Genomic DNA, 22,954 nt, shown 5'->3' with positions numbered 1-22,954 from the left:
ATACCATCTAAACTGCTGGGTCCCCAGGTCCTCACAGGAGGCCACTGAAGGCTGGGTTCAAATTCTTGTTCTTGATCAATAAAAAATCCCATGAAACTCAAATAACCCAACATCCAAACACTCTGGTGCGCCCAGACAATGGTCTTCCCCCACTTTGCATCCAGGCTCACCACACAAGCCAGTCCAACAGGTCAGCTCAGACCCCAGCACATCCCTAGGGGTCCCCCCTACACATATACACCCACCCTTGCAGGCGCTGGAAGGCAGTGTCCTCCCAGCACTTCCGGCTAAAAGGGCCTTGAGGGGAAACATCCACCCCAGCCCAGAGCTTCTAAAGAGGTTGCTGCTTAAACCAATCTGACAGGAGTTTGTCCAGCTCAGTCTAGAAAACCTCCCCCAAAAAGTACCAAATGATCCAGTCCTACACTTATTTTTTATCACTAGATAAATTTACACTCATTTCTTGGTCATAATGAGTGTTTTGGAATAAATGGAACCAGCCTCTCTCACTTCTAACAGCATAGAATACCACCCTGGGGAGAAAACCCATTTCCAATGTAATTGCTTTGGGAAAGTAAGTCCAGGCTCTCACAGGCACCATAGAAGCACCATAGAAGAAGAAGCCATCGAGGCCAAGACCCTGGACTATTGGAAGAAGACAAAGTGTGGCTGCAACTGTTTCTCTTTCATTTTCCCTTGAGTTCAAAATTCAAAATAAAAAATAGGTGAAAGTCCAATTCATATGACTTTCCATAGAAGACAAAATTATATAGATTATTACATACACAATATTGGGAAAAACAAGATGGGAATCAGTTTTCAGAGGGTTTTTTAAAAGACTGATGGAAGAAAATGCAAGCTTTCACCAGGCTGAAAAAAATAAGAGAGCAGCCCCGAGGATTCGTTAAAGAGGACATCGGGCAAACTCCAATTTCTTCCTGGTGACTGTACAGAAAGACAACCCATCTCTTTTAGAGGCTACAAGTATGTGGACAAGAAAACACAGCCAGAGAGTGCCCAGGGCAGAGGGGACAGGGGAAGCCAGGCCTCCGGAAGCAGCAGAGGAGCCCCCACACACCCCCACACATGGCCAGTTCTCTGTCTCATGAGTCCTGCCAGACTCAAGGGGCAGCCCACCCATGCCCCCTCCTCCTCCCAGAGTCTCCACATCAGGAGGCCAGTCATCTCTTCATTTCCTGCCTGGCTCCTCAATTTGAGCTGGACACCACCCCAGACCCTGGGACCTTCCACTTTCTCCTCCCATTAGACAGGGTGGTCAGGCAAGGGCCCAGCCCACTGTCTACTGACCAACTGACCGACAGCAGGGGCCAGTCACTGAAGGCATCCATCCAGAAGCTTGTGGACCAGCTCACCCTTGAAGTCATCTGGCCCAGTGTCTTCATCTGAGAAAACTGAAGCCAGGCCAGAGGGCCAACCATGGGCTCAAAGAGCCCCTTCCTCGGATGCCCATGCATGTGTGACTACATGACGAGTGTTTGTGTCGGACCACATGTATATTGAACATGTGAGAGTGTATCCTCTAGTGAGTTTGTGCATGTGAGTGGAGGGGCTCAACAGAGAAGGTCAGAGCTGGGGGGTGGGCACAATGAACCCACCACTCCATGACTCTCTGGGCCTGGAAGAATCCCCCCCCAGAACAGTTGACTCCCAACCTAGCATCCCTGCCGGGATCCTGTCCCACCCCCAGTGCTAGCTGTCAGTTAATGGTCTCTCTGAGGACAGCACCAGGACAAAAGGCTTTGTTCCCAGAATTCTTACGGATACAGCATGGCAAGGTTGTGGTGAGGCCATGGTGGCATGGGCTTCAAGATGCCCCTACCCCCAGTCCCTCCCTGCAAGAGTGCAGCTAGGAGGTGGCAGCACAGACTCACCTGCGACCTGGAGGAGGCTGGCCAGGCCCAGGAGTTTGGCAGACTGCTTGTAGCAAGTTGGGGCCTGGACCAGGCATTCCCTGAGGAGGCTGAGGCGGTCAGGACACAGGCGCACTGCGGGAGAGAGGAGAGATGTCAGAAAGGGGGCCCTTGGGACAGGGCAGATGTCCCCCCTCCCAGGACATCCCAGGCCAGGTCCCTGTGGCTGTGGCACCATGGAGTCAGGGGACCTGATATGGAAAAGGTGGGGGTTGGGCCCAAGATACCCTATATTCCAGGGTCCCAAACCCCCCACCTCCATGTCAGTTGACCACCAAAGTCCAACTCAGTGTGCATACTGTTAGTGTGCTTGGGGCCTCCTATGATGTTCTTGTGGACGCATGGGCACATCCTGCCCCACCAGGCTAACCCAACAGCTCTTGCTGAAGCCTCTGTCTACACCAACCCACACAGCAGCCCTCTGGACATAGGATGAGCATCATCAGTATTTAGGAACATAGGCTTTTTCTTAGTCCTTAGATGAGTCAATGTGCATCCCTATAATTTTGCTTCCCCTTGCACTGAGGAGGGGGTATTTATGGCACCAAGGAAAGAGACCCCCCTTCCCATAAACAAAAGGAAAGTGTGGCCTGCCCAGTGACCAGCAGAGGAGGCCAAGGCCCGCCCTTCTCGGATCCGTGGGCCCAACAGCTGGTGCACTTCCCACACAATTGCCCTCACAGCTGTTTGGCAAACCTTCTCACCACTCCAGACCATTAAGCGAGCACCTGAGAAGATTAGGACTCCACTGAAAACTTCACAATCCATTGGTGTTTGGGGTTGTGCACACTGGGGTGAGCAGGCCATCTAACATGCTTCTTAAAAAATCAAAAAGGAAAGCCCCCTTGCAGACACAGAGCTTCTTGATAGATGTGCCTGCATGAGGCACATCCTGGTATGCCCGAGCTCCAGGGGGTCCCTGTGCCATGGAGGGAGGGACCCTGGGGGGGGGCAGGGAGGTGATGGTGGAGGCTTGGAGGCTTCCAAGTAAAGGAATTGGTGGCATAGATGAGACAGACCCCCCACAACCACCTCTGACCAGCAGCTCCACCTGCCTCCAACGCCCCAAGTCACATGGCCATTCTATATAGAGGTGCTTCTTAAGGGTCCACTATTTGCCAGGCTCAGTATTTAAACTCACTGGGACTTCTGTGAAGACCCCCATTGCAGGTAACGAGGATGCCATTGAGGTGAAGAGCCAGAAGGGTCTGCAGCATGATTGGACCCCAGACCTAGCCCTCATCTACATCAATAGCTGTCCAGATGGCAGAGGCAGTCAGTGGGCACCCTGGGGCACAGACCCCTGCACCTGCCACCAGGAAGGCCTGACCTGAAATCTGGCCTTGGGTACTTCCTCACGGGGTGACCCTTGGTCAGTCATGTCACCTCTGTATGCCTCCTGCAAAACAGGAATGACACTGACCTCCCTGAGCTACTGTGAGGTTCCAATGTGACTACAAGCCTTCCAAGTGCTCCAGATACAATGGCCTGAATATTTCATCTGCTTCTTGTCATGACCCTCTGTGCTAATGAACGGTAATCAGAAAGACCCGAGTTCAAATCTGTCCCAGACACGGATGAGTTGTATGACCTGTAGCAAGTCACTTCAGCCCACCTGCCTCAGTTTCCTCAGCTGTAAATTCATCTGGAGGAGATCTCTGCCCAGAAAACCCCAAAAGGGGTCCCAGAGAATTGGGCAAGACCAAAGACCACCCAACAACCACATAATCTTTGTCCCAGAAGATTATAACATCAGAGAGGTGATTCTAAGACAAGCAGAGGAATTGTATTTGAGTGAGGGGGCGCTGTGCTAAGTCCCCAGCCTCAGTTTCTCCTCCAGAGCTATCTAGGTCCAGTGGTCAGATAGGAATCAGGACGCCTCCAATGCACTACCTTTTATTTCTTTAAGGCAATGGGGTTAAGAGTGACATGCCCAAGGTCACACAGGCAATTAAGTGTCTGAAGCCGAATTTGAACTCAGGTCCTCCTGACTCCAGGACTGTGCTCTATACACTGAGCCAACAATGGCCCAACATGAATAACAAAAGTCACCTGACCAGGCCCTTCGACATATTTCTCCTGGGAGGACCAAGGAAAAGAACTCTCACCTTGCAGAGGGAGGCTCTTGACCCCAAACTCTTCCAGGTACCCAAGGGCCCGAATGAGATCCAGTTCCTCCTGAATAGCCCGGGGACAGTCGGTGATCAGCTGCAAGCAAGCTCTAGGGAACAGAGACCTCATCAGAAAAAGGGGAGGGGGCCCACACAACTTGCCAGTCAGGGTCTGAAAAGCAGCTGACCAGAGGGGCAAGAGAAGACAGGCACTTGGACACCCCCAAACCACAGGAACCCTCTGAGTCCATCTCCTTAAGCAGAGGAGGGATGGCAATCTTTACCAGGGGAAGCAGTGCTCCAGAGAAGAAGCCCCAGGGCCCCTGGCCCTGGACCAGTTCAGGGGCTACTATTTTACCAGTTGATTTTCTCTAACCAAAGTGCCCAGGAGGTGACTGTCCTCTTGGAGAGGCACAGCCCTCTGCCTGCCATGTAAGGGAGAACCTCAGACTGGACGCTGACAGGGAGGTCCACAGACATTCAAGGACTGCGCCCCATTAACACAGACTCAAGTCAGAGCCGACACAACACATAGGATCCCAAAGCGCCTGGGGGCAGTGAAGCATGAGGGTCAGTTACAATTAAGTTCCTGTTCCTCGTACCCCTCAGGGGGCAGCAAGGTCAGACTGACTGCAGTTTAAGCTGTGTTCCCCGCGAAGGAGGCATCTCACGTGGACCCTCCCCAATTCAGAGTTCTAGAGCCCTGGGGTGCTGGCTGTTCTTTTTGGCTCTGGGACCTCTTCAGAGATTAGTTCTGGGAGTTCCCAGAGCCAAAAACCAGTCTCGAGGGCAACACCTCCAGAGGTTGTGGATCTGTCCTTGGACAAGGGGCACAGAGCCAGGCCTCTCGCCAAACCAGATCGGAGACCCTGCCATCTTCCCAGGTCCTCCCTTCCACAGGAAGTGTCTTGGAGAACCCAAACTCCTGCTACACCAGGATGAGGCATCACCAAGGACCCAGAGCAGCCAAGAGTGCAGAAGCCCTGGTGTGCCATGCCACTGGCTTCAGCAGGCCTCATCAAAACCAGCATGATGAATGAGGGAGCCAACTGGTGAGGACAAATGCATCTGGGACATCAAGTCAGAGAAGAGGAAGGGTTAATGCTTCCCCATATTCACTCTGCAACAGCTCTGGGGGTCTTGTGGCTCTTTTTCTGAAACTTCCCACCTCCTTATTTTTGATGACACAACAGAACACCACCGCAACCACACCCAAGAACTAGCTCAGTCATGCTTCAATCAATAAGCATCTCTACCCTCTCAATTCTTTGGCACCAAAGGAAACCTACTAAACAGCTCTTTTGCGAGTAGTAGCTAAGAACTGGAAATAGAAGGGATGCCCATCAGCTGGGGAACATCTAAACAAGCGGTAGTAACCGATTATAATGGAACAAGCTGATGCAAAGTGGGGTGAACAGAACCAGAAGAGCAGTGTACATGGTAAGAGCAGCATGCTTAATGTTTGTTCTTGAAGAAGACCCTGAGGTCAGGGAGGTGATGCCAGGACAAGTATGTGAACTAGATTTGAGTGAGAAGGGGTTGTGCTAAGTCCCCAGCCTCTCTTTCTCCTCCAGAGCCATCTGGGTCCAGGGGCCAGATAGGGATCAGGACGACTGGAGATGACTCTGGATGTAAGGCAATCAGGGTGAAGTGACTTATCGAGGGTCACACAGCTAGTAAGAGTCTGAGGCTGGATTCGAACTTCCATCTCCTGACTCCAAGACCAGCCTCTATCCACTTCCCCACCTAGTTGCTTTGATGAAGAACTGTGAACGACTTATCTATTCTCAACATTACAAGGATCCAAGACAATCCTAAAGGACTAAACATGAAGCCTACCACGCACCTCAAGAAAAAGAACAGATATTAATTCAATTCAATACAGACTTTAGCAGGATATTTTTCACTTTCATTTTTTTTATTCAAGTCTTCTTACAAAATGACTAATATGGAAATGTGTCACATAACTATTGAACGTGTGTAACCGATTACCTAACCATCTCAGGGACAGAGGACAAAAGGGGAGGGAGGCAGGCAGGCAGAGCATCAGGAAGGCAAAACCTTGAATAAATTTTTTTTAAAAAGGGCTGCTTGGGGCGGCTAGGAGGTGCAGTGGATAAAGCACTGGCCCTGGAGTCAAGAGTACCTGGGTTCAGATCCGGTCTCAGACACGTAATAATTACCTAGCAGTGTGGCCTTGGGCAAGCCACCTTGCAAAAAAGAAACAAACCTAAAAAAAAAAGGGCTGCTATAAATATTTTTGTTTACATAGGACCTTTTCCTTTTTTGGAGTCTCTGGAATACAGACCCAGCAGTGGAATTGCTGGCTCAGGGTATGTTCAGTTTGATAGCTCCTTGGGCATTGTTCCAGATCATTTTCTACAATGACTGGACCAGTTCACTGCTTCACCAACAATTCATTAATGTCTCTATTTTCCTTATCCCTTTCGGATTTGTTATTTCTTTTTTTAAATTATTAGTTATTTAAGGCAATGAGGTTCAGTGATTTGCCCAAGGTCACTCAGCTAGGCAATTATTAAATGTTTGAGGTCAAATTTGAACTCAGGTCCTCCCCATTCCAGGGCCAGTGCTGTATCCACTGCGCCACCGAGCTGCCCCTAGTATTTGTTATTTCTGAATGGGATGAGTTGGTACCTCAAAGTTCTTTTAATTATTTAATTAGCATTTCTCTAATTCACGGTGCTTTTGAGCATTTTTCATATAGAGCTTTGGGTTTTTTTAATGTCTAAAAACTGCCTGTTTATGAGCCTTTGACTATCAGTTTGAGGTACAGTACTTCTTTTTACAAATTGGACTCTATTTTCTATATATCTGAGAATAGACTTTTAGCAGAGAAACTTGCTATAAAAAACTATATATTACTTCATTATGAAGAGCACCTTCAGCAAAATGCAGCTTCACCGATTAGCTCTCTGAATTGGATCTAGTTGCTTTTTGCTTCTGCTGCATCCAACTTTGTGACCGCTAGACCTGCCTTTATTCACTTCAGCTGAGGAGAGAGATTGGGCTTCAGCATTTTAACTCTGTGTGTATCTCTTGTAAACAACTCATTTTGGGATTCTGGTTTCTAATCCCATTCTGTCCTTTCTGTTTTATGGATGAGTTCATTCAATTCATATCCACAGTTACGATTACTGCTTCCCTCCATTCCATTTTCTGTTTCTCCTTCTCCTCTTTTTGCCCTGTTTTTCTTTAAAAGTCTGCTGTACTTCTGACCACTGCCTCTCTTAATCCACCTCTCATTTTATCATTCCTACTTTCTTTCTCTTATCCTCTTCCCTTCCTTTTCCCCTGAGGTAGATTTGTATACACAACTGAATGTGTGCCTATACACACACACACACACACACACACACACATATGAACGTATAATGTTCACAAACCCTATTTCTTTTTTTAATTTTTTTTCACAAACCCTATTTCACTTCCTCTTCTTTGCATGCCTCTTTTGTTCAAGAAAATTTTCCCCATTCTATGTCTCCCTTCTTCCATCTCCCACTGCATCCCCTTTTCTCACTTTTTTTTGGGGGGGGGAGAGGATCATGTCAACATAAATGGCTCACACCCATGCCCTCTCTCTCCATAAACTCCTTTTAACTGTCATAATGATAAAATTCTTAGGCAGGACATGTATCATCTTCCCATACAGGAATGTAAACAGCTTAACTTTTTGAGTCCCTTATGATTTCTCTTTCATATTTATCTTTTTTGCTTCTCTTGAGTCTTGTGTTTGAAAGTGAAATTTTATACTCAGCTCTGGTCTTTTCATTAAGAATAAGTAAAAGTCCTTATTTTATTGAACTCCATTTATTCCCCCAGAAAGATTAAACTCAGTTTTGATGGAAAAGCTATTTTTGGTTGTAATCCTAGGTCCTTTGCCCCCTGGAATATCCTACTTCGAGGCCTCTGCTTCTTTAACACAGAAAATGCTAAATCTTGTGTGATCCTGACTGTGGCTCCATAATATTTATTTCTTTCGGCTTGAACTATTTTCTCCTTGACCTAGGAACTCTGGAATTTAGTCATGATATTCCTTGGAGGTTTAATTTAAGATCTCTTTCAGGGGATGACTGGAAGATTCTTTCAATTTCCATTTTACCCTCTGAATCTAAGCTAATGGGGTAGGCTTCCCATATAATTTCTTGAAATATGACATCTAGTCTTTTCTTTTTTTTACCATAGCTTTCAGGTAGTCAATAATTCTTATCTCTCCTTGATCTATTTTCTAGATTATTTGCTTTTCCAATCAGCTATATCACGTTTTCTTCTAATTTTCCATTCTTTTGACTTTGCTTTGTTGTTTCTTGATGCCTTGTGGAGTTATTAGCTTCTCCATGTCCAACTCTAATTTTTAAGGAATAATGCATTTTTCTCAGTGAGCCTTTGAACCTCTTTTTTTCTATCTGGCTAATTCTGTTCCTTTTTGGAGTTTTCTTCTGAATTTTCATGCCTCCTTTACCATTAGAACAATCCTGCTTTTTAAGATATTATTTTCTTCAGTAATTTTGGTGTTTCTTTTATCAAGCTGTTAATTCGCTTTTTTGTAATCTTGCCTCGCTCTCATTTTGTTCTCCAATTTTTCCAATCTCTGCTGCTGGCTCTTCCTAGAATTCTTGTTGGATTTCTGTCCAATTAGCATTTCTTCTTTGAGGCTTTTCTGGTGCCGTCTTCACACTGTACTTCTTCAGAATGTGTGTCTTGGTCCCCCTACCACCACAGCAGCTTTTGGTTATGGTGCTTGCTCACTCTTCCAGCCCATTATTCACTCTAAATTTTAGGTCTCAGTCAGGCTCTGCTCCCCTGGGGTCGGGGAGTTACCCTCTAAGCATCTGCCTTTTTTTGTGTTGACGTCTTCAGAGCCAAGTTTGGGGTGGGGCAGGGGGGTCTCTGAGTTTTGGGTGCTTCCAAAGTGTGTGATCTTGGGAGAGATGGGGTCACCGCTCTCTTAGTCAGTGCTCTGGTCTTTACCCCCAAAAGCCCCTGAAGGCACAAGCCAGTGTCTCTTTTTTTGTCCTGCTTCCTCCTGTCTGACCTTAAGTCCTCGGGTCCCTGGAACTGTGACTCAGAACTGCGTGTAGACAAGAAAGCTACTGATCCATGCCAGCCGAGCCTGCCATCTCCTCCTGCTCAGCTGTCCAGCCCCACCACGCCTCTGGATGGAGATCTCCCAAAGCCACTGTACTTGCTGCAGTCACTCCTGCCACCAAGGCATATGGCTCTTCTGAGACCAAAGAAATGTTTTACCCTGACCTTTTGTCAGCTTCACTGCTCCAAAATTTGACTGGAGGTCCTACTTTAAAGTTATTTGTGGAGGGAATGTGGAGAGTTCAGTGGGGTTACCGCCTCCAAGCTGCCATATTCCTCATGTCTCTGAGTTCGTGCAGACTTTCAAGTGCTTGTAATAATTCCCCAGTTTCCACAAATGGGAACAGACCAAAGGGATAGAAAACCAGTGGGAAACACAAAGGCAAACCAGATGGAGAGTCCAAGTCGATGGATCAGGAACAGTTATGCACAGAGGAAACCTCAGCATGGAAACGATGATCGTCCAGGACAGGGATTCCTGATGCTCACTGAAGTCCTCCCCATCCTGCTGTTTGGGGGCACCATGTTCCTAAGGTTAATAGAGCAGAGCACAGAGCATTCCTTCTAGAAGGAGGCTCTGCCTCCAGTGCAAAGTTGGGGAGCGGGACATGGATAGGGGAGGGGAGGGGCTCTCCTTCCACATGAGAATCCTGAGGGCTTCCTGCCAAAAATTATCAAAGCAAACCAAAACCTGGGTCTCAAAGGTGATTGCACGTGAGGATTTCTTCATGTGAAGGAAAAATATGATCCCTTACGGGAGAAAGGAAAACCCATTAAGTGCTTTCCCCAATTGTGTCAAGTTTAATAACACAGTTGGAGGAAAGATGATTATCTCCCAGAGAAGGCATCAATCCAGGAAAATAAAGTTTCTTTCCAACCTTGCTGGGAAAAAGTAAAAGGCATCGTTTCCTGCCATCTCTGCCTGGCAGGCAGCTGGCTGGCCACTGGCTGGCCACTCTGCAATAAAGAGAGGCGAATACGGGTGATCCCACTTATGGGCAAAGAAGAATGAATTCTTCAGAAATGACAAGATCTCAACCTGGGGCAGGGAACCTCTTCATTTACAGATGACATCCCTTCTGTGACTGCCAAGTGAGGTGACGCTCAGTCTTCAGACCAATGAAAGGTTAGCTCTTCCTAGAATTCTTGCTGGGCTTCCATCCAATAGCACTTCTTCGTTGAGGCTTTTCTCATGCCCATCTTCACATTGGAGACTTTTTCTTTCCCCCATTGCTTCTTCATGCTTAAGAAAAGATCTGTTCAATCACTCCTGCTCCCACTCTCCAGATGAGAAAACCAAGGCCCAGGGGATTCCCAGCTGGTGACACAGCTGGCTTGTGGCTGAGATGAGACCAACATCCAGATGGGCCAGGTGGGCGAGGGAAGGTCCTGGAGCTCTATATTCAACACCTCTTCCCATCAGGACTGTCAGCCTGGTGAAGGAAATGACTGCCAGCCTCTTCCTCTGACAGATCAATCCCCAGGCACTGCTTAAGCACCTACTCTGAGCTGGGGTTGTACTCGACACCAGCGTTCCTATTGGGGAGGCAGGTGGTTGCAGGAGGTGATCGTTCCACAGTGACCTGCACTGAGCAGAGCTGGCTGACCCAGCCAGAAAGGGTCCCAGAGGCCTTCTCATCCAGAGACCTCCCAGCAGCAGGCAGTCACCTCTGACTGTGAGGAGAGGATTGAGATGCTCGCAGGCTGCTGACGTAACTTGTAAAGAGCCCTGCCAGGCAAGTCTCACAGGGGCAGCTCCTCCTCCTGGGACCCCAGCAGAAGCAGTCTCAAACAAGTGATCACCCCCCACCCCAAGATCAAAGAAACAAGGGATGGTGCTTCACAAACGCTTGTGGGACTGACTGGCTGACTTCTTGACCCAGAGTTCCCCCATGGCTGGGGCCCTAGGCAGGTGGGCTCTGCAGCCTCTCCAGATGACCCGGCCCAGCCTCTGGAAGGTCTCTCCTCTACTCCAGTCTCTGGCCTCACCCTGAGTCAGGGGGTCTTTTTTAAGGCTAATCCAGTATGCTCTTGCTTCAGGGAAGAAAAACCTCAAAGCTTAGGGTCAGAGGGCCCCCTCTGCCCCCTAGATGCAATCTGGGGCCGCAGGGCCCCTTCCAACTTGGGAGTCCCAAGAGTAGCTACTCCCCAGACCTGGGAAATACCCCAGAAATGAGATTTCAAAGATTCCCTTCTCCAACAGACTCCAATATTACAGGATGACGAGGGCGGAAACGGGATCCCAATGTTACTATGTATATTCTTGTTGCCCCTGGAGGCCTCCTAGAAAGAGGCCACAAAGGAGCCCATTTTCTACCCCAAAAATCCTCATTAAACTTTTATAACAAAGGAGAGCAGAGTATCTACCTGGCCAAGTCCATGCAGGGGTCAGCGAGGTTGGTGGATGAGTTGAAGTACTCTCGACTGGCTGCCAACACCAAGGCCACACTCTTCTCATAGTTGACCCTAAAGGGAGCCTTCCCTTTGGGGGGCCCACTCCCGGGGAGGCCACTTGCCCTGGCACTGCACTGCATCATCTGGCCTGCCAAGTGGAGGGTGTCCGGCCGACTGGAGCACAAAAGGCTTTCCGTGAAGATCTGCACAAATGGGGGATCCAAATGAGGGAGAAGAACACCAAAAGACAAGCAGAGGAGGACTCCCTGAAAAACCCCAATGAAGCCCATTCCAAGCCCCTAATTTGACACTGACGTTCCTCCCCAGTGAAGGATGCTGCCCTTCCTATGGCAGGATCATTAGTGAAAGTCACAGTAGATGAGCCCCCCCCAAATCTGGTCTGACCAGATGCCCATCACCTAACCCCTGGTCACCCACTCCCCACACTCAGAACAGCCAGTGGCTTGAGCTGCTACCAAAAAGGGTTTGAAGAAAGCAAAATCCATTGATGGACTGACTGGCTAGACCTCTACTGGGTCAATATATATGAAATGAATAGTAGAGATTAGAGGACTTAGAAGTAAGGCAAGTTAGGTTTAGTCTTGAGTATTCCCAAAACCAAGATGGGAGATGTGGCTGAGTCAGAGAGATTCTGCTCACGGTCCTGCCCCTACTCCTGGATAATCCTGCCTACTGGTTCTTCTCTTGAGCGGGAGCACCAGGATTCAATGACTGGCCTCCCCAAGGTGGTGAGATCGCTGCTATGCCAACCCCTCAATGGTCAAGTAGAAGGAGAACCACCCACTGGAGAACAGCATGATCTAATGCCAGGATGGGAATCCTGGGTCTGGAGCCACTGGCTGGTCTAGTTCTCTTATTTATGTGACAAATAAGGAAACTGAGGCCCAGAGGTTAAGTGACTGGTTCAAGATCCACAGATGTTACATTTTAAAATAAAGATTTGAACCCAGAACTGGTATACCTTCCACTGGGCCACACAGTTCCCCCTGCTCCCTCCAAACTTAACCCATGAGGGCCTGAAGGAAAACTGCAGAAAAATTATGTCTTATGTTCTGCTTTGAGAGCGAGGGGGAGGGAAGGAATGACATTTCAAGTCCTAATTGCATCTCCTAGAGACCATTTTAATAGCTTTTCCCAAATTCTTTTAATATGCTTTCAAATGCCTTCCCCGGAGATGAAGATTGGCGGCCACAAGCAATTAAGACTCTAAGCTGTAATAAAATGAGTTTAAAATAATATTAAACTTTCAAAGGATGTCAAGTTCCTGAGATAGATGACTCCATGGAGCAACTTATTCAAGGCCCACACACTTAGTGTAGAATATTAAAGAAAATATGCAAATAGACAAACACTGGAATAATTCTCCTCCACCCTACTAACAGCATTTCAGAAATCCTAATGACGGCCCTGTCCTCAACATGCAATGCAGGCAGACCCTTCCCCTGAAATTGGATTTCAAGTTGCATGACACTCGGACAAGTGCCTCATTCAACCGAGGTGTGTATGGGTGCCATGACTGTGGCCATGCTTGGCCTCAGCCTGGTGACGGCATGATGAGCTTGGCCACTCAGGTTGTGGCCCCCAGGGTGCCTCTGGCTGGCATCCACCCAATGGGAACCTGCAAGTTGGGGTGGTTGGCCACAGGGATGGCTCTTGGGGGCTACAAAATGCCAGAAGACCCAAGCTCTGTGGGAAGCTGGGGAGTTAGCTGGGGATACAAAGTCCTAAATAACTAAGAGATGGCCCAGGTGAATGACTGGTAATGAGGGGTTATGGCACAATTAAAGGAGAAGAACCTAGTGACCTCATAACAAGCTTCTGGTTCCAAACAGGTGTAGACCGTCCGCTGCATTTCCAACATATCCTGCAGCAGCATCTTCCAATGAGACTCACTGACCGGGGGCTGCCTACAATGAAAAGAAACATGAATTTTCTACGTTTGACCCTCAATCACAGCAGATGGCACCACAGTCCAGCTGTTACTCTACAGGCCATCCCTGAGGATGTGCAAATATCAGGTGATAGATAAGAGGCGCCTGAGAGAATGAATGAATGTTAAAGAGGATTCCCTTCGGAAGAGACGCTTGGGACTCAAATGTCAAGTGAAAAACTAATTGATCCCTGCCCAGGGATGGGCAGTGGGGAAGCAGCATTCCCTCTCTCCCTCCTCCCCCCAAAGATGCTTCCACCTTAGGGTCTGCTCTCAAGGCTTTGAGATTAAACTGATGGAAAGGGAGAGGTCAATCAGACCTTCTGGGTCCTAGGGAAACACCGTACAATAGGCCACAACAAAGTGTTCAAACTGGCACTGCAGAGGGTGGACATGGCCTCTGCCTCTGATTGTGGGTCGATTCTTCCCCAGACTCCGGACGGAGCCCCTCCTCTGGGCCACCCTCCCCTCCCCCGCCTTGAATGGAAGCTCCAGGAGGGCAGGGCCTGGTTTTCCTGCTGCTTGTGTCCCCTCTGCCCTGCACATCCCACCACAAGGACTTTCAGGCATAGGCTAGCCAAATGGCCAGAGAGGTTTCTTCCAAATCTAGAATCATGGAAATCTCAAGCCATCTCATGATTTCCTCAGTTTAACTTTTCTCCATAACAATAACAATAATAATACTACTGACAGCTAGCATTGGAGAGCAAGCCCATCAGGAGCACTTCCACACGCACCCCGCAGATCTTCACGCTAACCCTGGAAGGGAGGCGACATGATCCCCACTTCCCAGATGAGGAACCCGTTCCTGACAACAGGAAACTGGAAGGCTCTTTTTGTAGAAAATCAGGGAATAGCAAGTGATTTCAAGTCTTTGGTTCTGCGCCTGATCAAAGTTCACACCTGATTAGCCTTTAAGTTTCAAATTTTGTCCTTTCTCACATGAAAAAACACAAACTCTCGGAAAAGGCCTAGAATCCAGTCTGATAGGAGTGTCTGGGAAGCTCTCTGTGTCAGGAAGGACAGAGGAAATGCTGGAAAGAGCCAGTTAGAATGCAATCTAGTGATGGGGGGCCCCCCACATGCCTCCAGGCTGGTTCAGGGGTGAGCTCAATCAGAGCTGCTACCTGAAGGGAAACATGAAAAGCCACAACCCCAGGCCCCAGGCCCAAAGCCACCATGGACCCTACGTTCTTCTCATCCATCTTCGGCAACAGAGCATCCCCCACCTGGACCTGAGCCCAATGGTGAAAGAACTCTCCATACCTTTTACCCTCAATTCTTGTGACACTGCATCTGGGAGGACTGTAAACAATCCTCCTCACCAACCACTTCCATCTCCCTCTCGTTCCCAGTTATCTCAACCTGACACCCCCAAGACCCACTCCAGATGCCCTTGGGGACAGCTCCTGTCACAGCCCCTCCATCTCCTGGCTCCCCAGGATACCCATGCTTCTCAGGCCTAGGCTCCCAGCACTGGGTGAGGCTTCTCTCACACCCCTCAGCTTCAGGAGGTCCCGTCCCCACTCCCCCACCCCCCGCAGCCTCTCTCACTATCATTCAGTCATCACTGCCTGCTCCTGACCTTCTAAGCCCAGGCTTTCTGACTTCCTCGGCTCCCCAACTCTTCCACCATTCTAAGGGCCTTCAGCCACCATGACCCCTCAGGGGTACCCAGGAATGGATAGACCTCCCATCAGTCCAGTGCTCCCTGGCCTTGGTCCTCCCAAGCCTCTCACTAGGACACTTGCACCTCCCCTCCATCTGTTCCTAATCTGGACCAGATTGCAACTCTGTCCCACTCCTCCTGGCTCTCACTTCCCCCAGAGCCAGACTGACTGACAAAACCCAGGCATGCTACACGGCTTCCCCCACAAAGGCAGGTTCTAAGGGGCCCTGACCCCAGGAGCGGGAGCTTTAATTCCTCCCCAAGAGCTCTCTGCCCACTCTGCACTGCCGCTTTTCCAAAACCTCTAGAGCTGCATTCTCCAGTAAACTCTCCTGGCTCCACACTGAAGGCCACTGAAGCCCACTCCTGGCACCCCCTCATCCTGGACTCACTCCCCCTCTCCCTCTAGAAGCTTGTTTCTAGTTATCAGTTCCTTCCCTACAGCCTAGGAATAGGCCTTTCTCTCACAGTTCCCTAAAGCTGCCTGGATGGCAAACAGAGACTACCACGTGATCTCTTCCTTTTGGAGAAAAATGGCAAGTCTTCTCCCCAAAGCTCCTCACAGCCTCTCTTCTGATGCCTTGGCACTTGGGCCTCCAGAGGGATCCAGGACCTCTTCACAACTAACCTGAGTAACCTCTTCTCAGGTCTTGGCCTCCCTGTTCTCTCAGCAGGCCTGGCCAACCCCCCGACTCACGGTCCCTCAGGATCCAGGAACCCTACACTCACCAAGCCCCCATCTCGCTCTCTCTTGGTGATGTCACTGGCTGCAATGAGTCCAGTTACCATCTGCAGGAGGACAACTCCAGATCAAACTCTCCCGCCTTCAGTTTCTCTTTAATCAATAATAAATCAACAAGCATTGATTAACTCCCTACTTTGTAACAGGCAAATGCGAGGTGCAGGGGAACCAAGTACAAAGAATAAGACCATCCCTGTTCCCAAGGGGGTTCTAAACTGGGAAGCAACCAGTACATAGATAACTACACACAGATAATAGATTTTTAAAAAAGCAATGAAGTGAGGGGCAGCTAGGTGGTGCAGTGGACAGAGCACCAGCCCTAGAATCAGGAGGTCCTGAGTTCAAACCCAGCCTCAGACACTGAATAATTACCTAGCTGTGTGGCCTTGGTCAAGCCACTTAACCCCACTGCCTTGAAAAGAACCAAAAAATCAAAAGAACAACAAAGAAAAGTAATGAAGTGCAAGGTATTTTGGGATCAGGAAAGGCATTGATTAAGTGTCTGTGGAAGACTGTGCCTTCAAGAAAGGGAGACAGTCGCAGGGATGGAGCACCAGGGATGGTCCAGGAAAAACCATGGAAATGGCGTACCATGGGGCCTCCCAATGTGTCCAGGATCAAAGAGAAACTCTTCCAATTGAGGAAGAAACTCCTCCAAGCCCTTTCAGTTGCCCCCCCACCTGTCTAATCTTCTTACATCTGGTGGGTCTCTTCTGACTGTGCCTGCCAGCCCCGCTGACCTAACCCTGGCTCTCTCTCACACACACACGCACACGCATGTACACACACACACACACATGCACAAGTGTGAGCAAAGCACCATCAGCAGTGACCAGACCTTTGTCCTGGCTGGGTTGCCCAGGCTCCAGAGCGGTCCTTCAATAATCCTGACTCCAGGGCGATTGTTTCCCTTCTGACACTGACCTCAGATGACCTCATATGAGCATCATCTACTCTCATCACCAGCTATAAGGGACGCTCCTCTCTCCAGCCAGGTGGTGGCCGGGATGGACTTCCACCACCCTGAACGTGCTCCTCAGGCTGACCTTATGCTCCTTATGCTCAGTGCATCAGAATGCTGCATCAAGGCCATTCACTGACGCACCCATAAACACCCCATTGCTGGTTGGTTGGAAGGTTTTCTTCCCCAACTTCCCCAGGTCCCAAACAATCTTCCTTCGCTCCTGGCTCTTCCAGGATAACTACCCCCCCCCCAGGAAATGGGCATTTCCCTCATTTGCAGGAGTATTTCCATGAATGGTTCTGGGGTATTTTCTGGGGACTGCCAGTGCTGCCATCGTCTTATGAGTGCCAAGAGCCCGCTGTGGTGGGAGAATTTACCATCAGCCAGAGACCCCAGGAGAGAGTGACTGTGGCTGGGCCTTGGCTCCAGGGGTGCTCACTCCCATCAACATTACTGTCCTTCCCTTGGAGTCCAGCCCACCCTTGGAGAGTGAAACCAGCTCCTGTGAGGATCTGAGCTCTCCAAATGCCCGCTGGCCAGCACAACTTCTTGTTACTTATCTTATCATTTGCACCTCCTGGTTGTGGCCAGAGGACTGGGTTTATTCTGGACAAACTGCCTGAGGCCCATGGCTGAGGTGCCTAAGGAATAATACACTAACACAACTTCCTAAAGGTGACTGGCACTTTCTCCAGCAATGGCCCAGACCACAGCAATTCTTACCATGCACAGAATGAAAAGGCCCAGCAAACCACGGACACAGAGCCCTCCATTTGGGCCCCAGGGGACTTAGCCCATAACCACACAGACTGCCTCAAAAAGCTCCACAATGTTGGTTTGCAATGAAAATGGCAATGAGCCTTCCCCCTTAAAAGTCCCTGGGAGCCAAGGGGAACTTCAGGTGCTTTCCCTAATAAGTCTTTCCTGTACCCCACCCCAAAGGACTTTGGGTTTGTTTCATATGGAACCATGGAGGCACCAGTGCAGCCCCAGACGAAGCATCGCTCCTTGAGGTCAGGGCCCATGTCCGTTTGTCTGTCCTTCAGCCTGTGACCTAGTTGGCACCCAAGAGTAGCTGAACCAACCAACTAGGAGTAGGGAGATTGGGGCTGAACTCAGAAGGAGTGGAGGATGATCAGCAGGACACAGCAGGCAAGTAAGATGCTGTGGGCTCCTTTCCCAAGCTCAGAGATGGACTTTTCCTGAATCTAACAGCTACGGGGTCACGTGGTGGACTCTGATACCTGGATCCTTTCAGATAATGGTGCATCCCTACATTATGGTCCACACCCCTTCCAAATGTCTCAACTAACTCCCCTTCCCCTGAGGCAAGTTGCTTCCTCAGTTTCTCCATCTGTCAGAAGAGGGTCAAGCTACTTGCCCCACTTTGCACCTAAGGTTGTTATGAAGATCAAATTAGAAACTGCATGAGGAGCACACCTCTGCACCAACACATGTACCAGCACACGTATGAATGGGGTGGCAGGGTCACTTCAGTGAGGTAAGTTCATTGTTTGGTTACATTGGACAGAAGAAGAATGATCTTCACTCAGAGCAGAAAACAGTGCAAAAGCTCTGCCTGCTACGGGAAACAAGCAGGCAGGAAACAAACTCAAAGGAAGGTGCCAGGGGGCCTAGAGAGGGATGAGCCCCGGCCCACCCCAGCCGCCCACCCTCCTGCCACAGGAGTGGTCACAGGGCCACTAGAGTCCCAAGAACAGACAGGGAAGGCTCAGAGACAAATGAGATATGCAATAAAGATGTCAATAAAACTAAAAACTGCACAGAGTCAAGCCTGGAGGTCATGAGCCGGCCAACCCAGGACCCCCTACCCCACCCCAGGGACTCACTTCCGTCCCGTGTGCCTGGTCAGTCTGATCATCAGTTTCCGGGCCTCCTCCTCGTGCGCCTGGGTATTCTTTACAAACGAGACGGGTTTCTGCAATCCATGCTTCTCCAGAAGCTCAGATACACTGTAGACAATACAATGACAGAGTGGTGAAGGTCTGGCACCACACCTCTGATGAATAATTCTCTCCCAATACACCAGGGGCTCCTTTCTAATAGCAGCTTCTCCCAAGATACCCCAAAACAAAAAGGCATTTGTGTCGAGATGGCAAGCCTGAATACCCACAGGACCCATGGGCTCCTTGCTCCAGAGCTCCCAGAGGTTGCAGCTCATCTCCCTAGGCAGTCCTGGGTCTTCTTCCATCTGTCTCCCATTGTCACTGCTCTGGGCAAGAGACCCTACATGATACTACCACTCCCAGCCCATCCCCATCAACCCAACTCTTACTGCCCAAAGGAGGAGTTTGAGCAGGGCTATTTTGAAAGGGGTCTCTTCCATCAAACTGGTCCATGATGCCAAGCTCCTCAGACAGAATAATGGGCACAAACCACATCCCACCAGCATAGAGAAGAAATAAAGACACCACATTCATGCCTGAGACAGGCCTCATCAGGTCAGGCTGACATGACCTGGTAAAAGCATGGGGGTCAGGGAAAAGTGGGGGGGGGATGCCAAAGCCAAGAGTCTGAGAGAAGAATGTCCTTCAGTGCAGGCCCTGCAACAGTTTAGGAACAGCCTGGTATTCAAGGGCTAGGCTACCTCTATCCTGTATGAAGAGTTCAGAATTTTTATTGGAAAAAAAATAATAAATATATCCCAGGGAATCCTGCAAAGTTCCTCCTGCTTGCCCCAACATGCTCTGTGATATCACTGGCTTGTCAGCCACAGGAATTCCCCATAAACTAGTGTCTTACAATGGACAGCCCAGAACCATGGGAGGCAAATAAATATAAGGGACAAAAATGATGGAAATGAGGACAACTGCTGGCGGTTCATTCACAACCAAAAGTCCCTGCAAAGAAGGCAGAGAAGTCTAAACAGGGTTCAACAAGGCGTGGGGAAGTTCAGCAGCGGGTCCCATGCAGCCCTGAGATCACCTCCAAACCAAAAGGTCAGAGTTTGTCTCACCTGAGAATCTGCTCCAGCTGGTCCACCTTGTCATGAAGAGCAGCTGTCACTGCAGTTTTAGGCCTGCAAGAAGTCAAGGAAAAATGAACCAAAAGCTTCAACTTCTGCTTCCTATTCCAAGTGACATTTGGTATGAAATACAAAGTCCAATGAAATGAGAAGAAGGTTGTGATAGGTCCAAGACCAGACTACCCCCAGCTAGCAGAGACGGCATTCCCCCATCCTTGGTGCTGAATTCTAAGCAGGCAGCCAGAGAGTACCAGCTAGCACCTTTGGTCAGCCAGCCCAGGCTAGCCCCTGGCAACCCCGGCTTCCTTCAAGACTCCACTTGAGGATCACCCTTATTCTCTCAGTTGCAAGTGCCCCTTCCCCAGCCTCAAACTCCCTTGAAGTCATTTTGCATAGAGTCTCTATGTTGTTCTAGGAATACATGCATATGATATTAACTGCATTTTGCCCACATACATCGTCTCCTGGAGAACGTAAGCTCTCCAAAGTTAGAAATGGCTTCACTTTTCTCTCTATACTTAGTCTTTTGCATCGCTCATAAAGGCACACTGGAGAAGACACGCCATAAATTCTTATCAATTTAGGGGAAATTCTGAGGGGAAATGGCCTCAGAAGCAGCCAGTTACCCAGAAGCCCTCACAGTGAGTCCCAGGCTGGGTCTCTAGGGCACCTGAGAGGTCATCCTCCAGAAAGGACCAAAGGAACCCTGAAGATCTGGGGGCCTAAAGCCCATGGGTTCTAAGATCCTGCTGATTCCAAGATGGTTACAAGGTTTCCCACCAAAAAATAAAAGAGACTTTTTCCTAGCCTGGACAGCACAGAAAAGCAACTCCCTCATTAATGTAGACTCATTCATGTGTGACACCTGAGAAAGGTCTTTCCACAGAGAAAGAATGACTTAATTCATGTAAGGGCTAGAAATGTCAAGGAAAAGAGTACAGTGTGTGAAGGAAGCCCCACACACCATACTCAAGAGGAGGTCGCCATGGGGCTCAGCAAGGCAGATCCACTAGAACTAGCAAGGGGAAGCTGAGAGAAATCTCAGGAGATGATGGCACCTGGAGTAGGAACAGCTCATAGAAGGCATGTGATCTGATGTCCTTACCTTACAGATGAGGAAACTGAGGCCTAAAGAAGGAAGGAGATCTGTCAAGACTACCCAAAATAAAGTCCAGACCCCCTGATGGGGGCCCGGGGCTCTCTCTGGTCTGCCTTGGCTAACCAGCTAACCTGCCAACCAGTTGGCAGGGTCCAACTCCGTGACCTGGAGGTGTGCGGTTGGCCTGAGCAAACAACAAAGGAGATTCAAACTGTTGCAACCATTCATCACCTAGTCTTCCTTTTGGGCTTTACTGACCTGACCTGACCTGTGGCCTGACTGACCACATTCAGTGACCATGTTCCTTCATAAAAAGTCATACCAGGAAGGGCAGGCTTACCCATATCCTCTCTGAGGAAGGCATTCTAAAAGGTCATAGCAACAAGAGAGCTGGTCATCCCGCTCACAGGTATAGATGCACTCCAGGGCGATCTCCATCAGTTGATCCTGTTCGGGGATGATTTTCTGCTGAAGCTAGAAAAAACACAGCATGGCAGGCTCAGGCCAAGAGCATCTGTCAATAGATTTCCCATCAGCTTGCCGCTGGGGAAGAGCTCTGTCCACAGGCTCTGAACAAGTCCCATAAATCAGCTGGAAAAACCAAGCCAGGGAGGGTTGTTTTGGCTTAGAGACTTTGGAGATCTTTAATAATTCTAAATGAAATCTTGTTTTAATTACAGAACCAGTCAGAGAAGCTAATTTCTACCCTCTATGCTTTGCCTCTACAGAAACAGACTGTCCAATGGATGACCCACTGAGGATGAATTGGATCAGGATAAGCACACAGCATTAAAATGGCAATTCATTAAAACCCTAAAGCCATCTTTTATGTGACCAGACAAGGAAAAAATATATGTATGGCCTATAATTTCTAAAATTGCCTCAGCATAGATTATAAATCTATTGTTTTTCACTTAGCATTTATAAATCATTCATTTAAACACACAGTCCAGGACAGAAGAATTCAATTTGAAGAGAATTCTGGAACATGGCTGAGCATAGTATTGAGTGAGGCCTTGCACCGAGAGGTATAGGCCTAGCGACCACCCCGGCCATGCTCTGCAAAGAGGCAGTCATGAATCTTGGAGGCATTTTTGACAACTGTTAAATTAAAAAACACATATAGAAAACATTGCTCCTTTTAGATTTACTATTTGGAGCACTGCAGAGGAGCTTTGGATCTGCTTCCCTAAAACCTTTTGCCTAAAAATACGGTAAGGGAACATATTGGGTCACTCCAAACTCCCTTTGGGTTTTTTGTCTATTTGTATGCTTTCTCATCTATTTAAGCCCATTCATTTGAGCCACCTGGAAGAGTTCTGATGAGGACTGCAAAACAGGCCTGGGGATACAAAGGACTCTAGAACCGATTCATCTGGCTAGAAATGACAACTATTTCTACTTCCTAATTCAATTCAACTCAGAAGACCCTTATTAATCAGTGGTCCTAGGAAACAAATCTGCCCTCAGGGAGCTTATGTTCTGATATGGGGGATGGGGGGGAGCACAAGCACAAGAGAATCGAAGGGGTACAACAAAGAAATAACAAGAGGGCCAGAAGGAGGTGTGGGATTGGCACCTTGAGTGAGGAGAGGATGAAGGTGGGTGCACCTCAGAACAGCTTGTGCCAGGGCACAGATGCAGGAGCCTATCAAGGTCAGGGCACAGTGGGCTGGCCGATCTGGTTGGGGAGGGCTCTGAGCCTGACTACTTACATCTGGTTTGGAATGCTGGAATATCTTCAGGGGGAGCCGGAGGTCCCCCTTGGCCATGGTCACCAGATAGTCTCGCAGCAGCTGGTTGGCCGCACCAGGGCACTGCTTCTCCCACCGATGCAGGAGGGGGACCATCCACTGGAAGGCATTAGTCACATACTTCTCCTCCGAAGACTACAAGCACAAGGTGACAGCACCTGTACCCCAAACTAATCGCAACCCAGCTACCCTGGGGCTCCCCCTAGCCCTTGCCCCATCAGGTCACCAGCTGGACTTGGGGCTCTCC

The 22,954-nt window shown here is 49.1% G+C and overlaps 1 protein-coding gene across 2 annotated transcripts in view; it reads right to left on the bottom strand.

Moving 5' to 3' along the window:
* Window positions 1–22,954, bottom strand: part of NBAS (NBAS subunit of NRZ tethering complex) — a 212,954-nt gene that overhangs the window by 126,023 nt on the left and 63,977 nt on the right. For both annotated transcript variants that reach the window (XM_074195083.1, XM_074195079.1), the window contains 8 exons: window positions 22,669–22,842; window positions 21,294–21,427; window positions 19,846–19,908; window positions 18,719–18,841; window positions 13,368–13,470; window positions 11,516–11,745; window positions 4,040–4,152; window positions 1,893–2,006 (listed from right to left, as the gene is read on the bottom strand). In XM_074195083.1, coding sequence (XP_074051184.1) covers window positions 1,893–2,006; window positions 4,040–4,152; window positions 11,516–11,745; window positions 13,368–13,470; window positions 18,719–18,841; window positions 19,846–19,908; window positions 21,294–21,427; window positions 22,669–22,842 — 1,054 coding nt within the window. The remainder of the gene's footprint in view (window positions 1–1,892; window positions 2,007–4,039; window positions 4,153–11,515; window positions 11,746–13,367; window positions 13,471–18,718; window positions 18,842–19,845; window positions 19,909–21,293; window positions 21,428–22,668; window positions 22,843–22,954) is intronic.

This window comes from Macrotis lagotis, chromosome 1, assembly GCF_037893015.1.
Source record: "Macrotis lagotis isolate mMagLag1 chromosome 1, bilby.v1.9.chrom.fasta, whole genome shotgun sequence".
Classification (NCBI taxonomy): Eukaryota; Metazoa; Chordata; class Mammalia; order Peramelemorphia; family Peramelidae; genus Macrotis; species Macrotis lagotis.
Note: the sequence above shows the minus strand (reverse complement) of the source record. Positions and strands in the feature narration are given on the sequence as shown.